This window comes from Sinocyclocheilus anshuiensis, unplaced genomic scaffold, assembly GCF_001515605.1.
Source record: "Sinocyclocheilus anshuiensis isolate Anshui unplaced genomic scaffold, SAMN03320099.WGS_v1.1 scaffold670, whole genome shotgun sequence".
Classification (NCBI taxonomy): domain Eukaryota; kingdom Metazoa; phylum Chordata; class Actinopteri; order Cypriniformes; family Cyprinidae; genus Sinocyclocheilus; species Sinocyclocheilus anshuiensis.
The window spans coordinates 870,728-874,885 of record NW_015546062.1 but is presented as its reverse complement, the minus strand read 5'-3'; the positions used below and the strand labels follow the sequence as shown (position 1 = coordinate 874,885).

Here is a 4,158-nt window from a genome sequence, read left to right as displayed (position 1 = left end):
TATTTTAAATGCAAAATTGATTTCCGTGCACTCGAAATACTTTTTTCTTTGCGAAACGAACATTTTCTCCACAAAACTCAGATCGCGCGCGTGCAAATTTTACTTTTGTGCGCTCAAAATATGATCTTTCGCTCGCAGAATTGTGGCAGAGATCTAAGCCTATAGGCCAGGGGCCTGTTTCATTAAAACAAGTTTACCAAATAAGCCAGGTTTATTTCAGTTAGTCTAACTTATTGTCAGTTGATTTGTTTCAAAATAAGTCAGACTAATTTAAATAAGCCTGGCTTATTTGGTAAACTTGTTTTATGAAATAGGCTCCAGGACAGTCATGTAGAATTTACATTACATTACGTTCAATCATTTAGAATTTATTTTGGTTTCGTGGAAAGATAAAGAACATTTGTTTTTCATAAGCTAACAGTATCACCTCATCATGTGGACATCAAAGCCATTAAGAGTATTTCTTTAATACTGTGATATCAGTTGTATCACTCATGCACTGCTTGAATGCTTAATAATACTCTCTTACTATTTTTTTTCTCACTAGTACTGCATTTGGACTGATGGCTTGAATGCTCTTTTGGGAAAAGAGATGACAAGTGAGCTCACAAAATCAGATATGGACACTCTGGTTACTATGGAGCTGAAACTTCGCCTTTTGGACCTCGAAAACATTCAGATTCCTGACGTCCCTCCTCCTGTTCCCAAAGAGCCCAGCACTTACGACTTTGTTTACGACTTTAGTCAGCAGCACACTTGAGACTGGAATAAAGCCCTTACTCATGCTGATAATCAGCTGCAAGTAAGGAGTGTTCACGTTTTCTCTTTTTTTTGCTATTCCTGTTTAGTCTTTTTCCTCTCATATGGACAGAATCATAGATTTTCCTCTAGATTGTGACTATGATGTGATGCTTAGTTTTCTATTTCATTGAAATGCCTCTCATAACTTTACTGTTCTACAAAGAAGAAAAATTCACAGTAACATTACTTTTCAGTCATCGGTTTTAATGAACACTCAACTTGGTATCATGCACACCATTTTGTGTGTAAAATGCAAATCAACATAAAATACTTTTCATAATCAAAAAAATTTGTTTCATAATCATGTAAAATAAAAATCAGAAGCTACATTAAGTCATAAACATATACACAGAACTCACAGGACTGTGCTAATCATTGGACAGAAGGATGATTCCAGAGTAATCAACTTAACTAAATCACACTCAGCATTAAAGTGCCAGTTAATAAATTATTTACAATGTCAAAAAATATATTGTTGCTCTTATATAGACAAACACATACACACAGGTTACAATTATTTGATTCTCTAGTAATGCTTTAGTAGCAAGGGTTTTGAACACAGATTATTTTAGTTGTTAAGAAAAAGGCCTTTGGCTTGCTTAGTTGGATGCCCTTTCTCTTTCAAAACATGTGACAACCACACTGCCTTCCTTTTCTTCAATATACAGTTTGCATTATATTATATTCAGAGTTGCACAAAATCTCACTCATTCGTATTACAAGGTACAATTTGGGCATTCTTAGTTTTATTAATCAAAAATGACCAGCCTTTAAAAAAAAAAAAAAAAAAAAAATCCTTAATGCTTCATTTTTCACTAGGAACAACACAAACATAAAGACGTACAACCCAATTTTTAAGTTCTTCTATCCTGTGTGAGGAAGAGACATGAGAAAAAGACATCCAAAACACTTCAACACATAGTTGCAGCACATTACAGTATTATCTGTTACTATCAAACTATCAGTTTGGTGGGATAATGCTTGTAAGGTTCACTCATAAATTATCATAAATTATTCATTTTCATTGACATCATATACTATTAAAATATTATTGTAAAATCAAATCATAAGTTAACTCAAAACTACAAGTTTCACTCTACCCAAATGAAATGTAAACTCGTGAGATGATTTGAATACTTTTAAAATTCAAGTACAGCATGTCACCTCAGAAAAAATTTGGCACTAAATGACATTTTAGAGATCAACAAGCCAAATATAATTAGCATGTCCACTCTTTAATTTCTTTGTTGAAAAAAAACCTTTATCTGAAATTATATGCCCTATCCAAGTAAAATATTTATTTATTCTTCCCAATTCAACCCAATCAGCCTGTGTTAAGCCAAATTTATACCATATGGATTGATTTTTCAAACTTTACCCTACAAAAGTACTTTACTTTGTTTTGTGTTGCCTTTAAAATGACTCTATTCAGACAAATTCTTTCAAACACTTGAGCCAATATTTATTCTTCCCCGTAAGTGAATATATTCACAATTTAAGGTCACAGATCAGAGCTTTCTGATAAACGGTTCCTATGAGCAGCTTTCCTCCATATTGAGTTGCCACCGAAGAAGCAACAATCACACTGCCGTCATCTGCATATAGCCTACCTGATTCACCCTGGGCTTTTCAGAGAGGATGTTCTCAATCCTGATAACCTACAGGAGAACATGGAATTATTGATTTTTACTGTTTTACAGCTGAGAGCAAACAGTAAATAATGGAGAAAAATAGGAATGTCAAATTGCCAACAAATAAAATGAATACACATTCTTTAATAAATATCTATTTGCTACATACATGCACAGAATACACACACACACGCACCTCAGAGCCCGGCGGATCATTCGGATCACTAAGCATGAATTTGAGACCATTTGGGTGGCAGCTCAGCCATAGATCTCCAGATTCACGGTCCACCTCAATGTTGTCACAGACTGACCCCACATCAACCTCCTGTGTAAGAAAAAATACCATGCAGTAATATTAACAATATTAACACATTAGCAGTGTGTTCTCCTAAAAAACCTGTCATAATGCGCTTTCATGGTTGTTTATCTAAAGCTAACACATCCAATAAAGCTAAAACTCATCATATTTATTATGGGATACAAATATCAAGTTTTGTGTTTACCTTTATGTGAGACAATAGTGTTTTTCTGTATTTCCAAGACACTCATTTTGTGCTTCATGATATTTGACACATACAAATGCCTGAAATAAACTATATGTTATTTGTATTAACAACACAAGAGAACATGAGAAATGTGTTGATAATATTATATCATACTGAGCTTTAATCAATGAAAATTCTTGATATTTTTCTAAAACTTGCCTTTTGTCAGGGGAGATATTTATGCCGTTGGCAATCAAGAAGCCCCCTGCCACAACCTGCACGGTCTGAGGGCTGTAGTAGACGACGTCACACCAGGGCAAAGACAGAAACGGCTCCACAAACTTGAGAATCCCATTCGTGAAGTAATGATCATTGGTGGCATAAAAGCTTTCGGTCCCCACAGCGACTATATCATTCACACTAACAAATGCAGATAAATAAACTGGAATTTAATTTCTGATCAGGTTTAGAGTTACAGAAATATTTTAAATATACAGAAATAAGCACATACTTGTGCAGGGGTCCATGCTTGATGGCCTTGATGTATTGAAGAGTATTTTCATTCTCAACAAATCGGAAAATCTCCACTTGGCTTTTGCCTTGAGGATGATTCACAACAATAACGTAGGCCTACAGCTAAGGAGAAAACTGCTAACTTCCCCATACTGTCTGAAATGCCCATAAACAACATTAAAGTCCCCATGAAATCAAAATTAAAGTTTTTTGGGAATAATTAGGTATGTTTTCTTTTACAGATAAAATGAGTCAAAAAAGAGATTTAACTCAGACTGAAAGTCAAAAATTATTAAATGCCCATGAGAAATATTCAAAGCTAATACAATACTAGAAATTGCAAAGTTAATGCATAACAATTGGACAGCAAAATGCTCAGTGGGTCAGCAGGCTCAGTCAAAAACATGTGGAGAAGAAAATATGCATGTTAACTGCAAAAGAATTAGGAATTAAGGTGAAGAATTAGGTGTGAAATCACCAGGAGCCATTTAGTCTCCAGCGCCACCATTTTCCAGAACTGCAACCTACCTGGAATCTCCAGAAGTACAGAGAAGGGTCTGTCTGCAGCTGGCACTTGCACTCTCAGGCTTGCACTCTCAGACACTTGCGCTTCTGCTAGCGATGTCACTTGCAGTCTTTTATTATTTTTTATTTTGTTCTATTTATTGATTCCTTTTTGTTTGAATCTCACAACATTTTACACCAGTCGCCAGGTGGTAAAGACAAGA

At 34.9% G+C, this 4,158-nt stretch overlaps 1 protein-coding gene and 1 pseudogene across 3 annotated transcripts in view; one reads left to right on the top strand and one right to left on the bottom strand.

The window, feature by feature from the left end:
* Positions 1-817, top strand: part of LOC107699525 (engulfment and cell motility protein 1-like) — a 16,855-nt gene extending 16,038 nt beyond the window's left edge. For all 3 annotated transcript variants that reach the window (XM_016500813.1, XM_016500812.1, XM_016500814.1), the window contains one exon: positions 548-817. In XM_016500813.1, the coding sequence (XP_016356299.1) occupies positions 548-760 (213 nt within the window). In that variant the 3' untranslated portion in view covers positions 761-817. The remainder of the gene's footprint in view (positions 1-547) is intronic.
* Positions 818-825: 8 nt separating this feature from the next.
* On the bottom strand, positions 826-4,126 carry LOC107699455 (serum paraoxonase/arylesterase 2-like; annotated as a pseudogene).
* Positions 4,127-4,158: the final 32 nt, after the last annotated feature.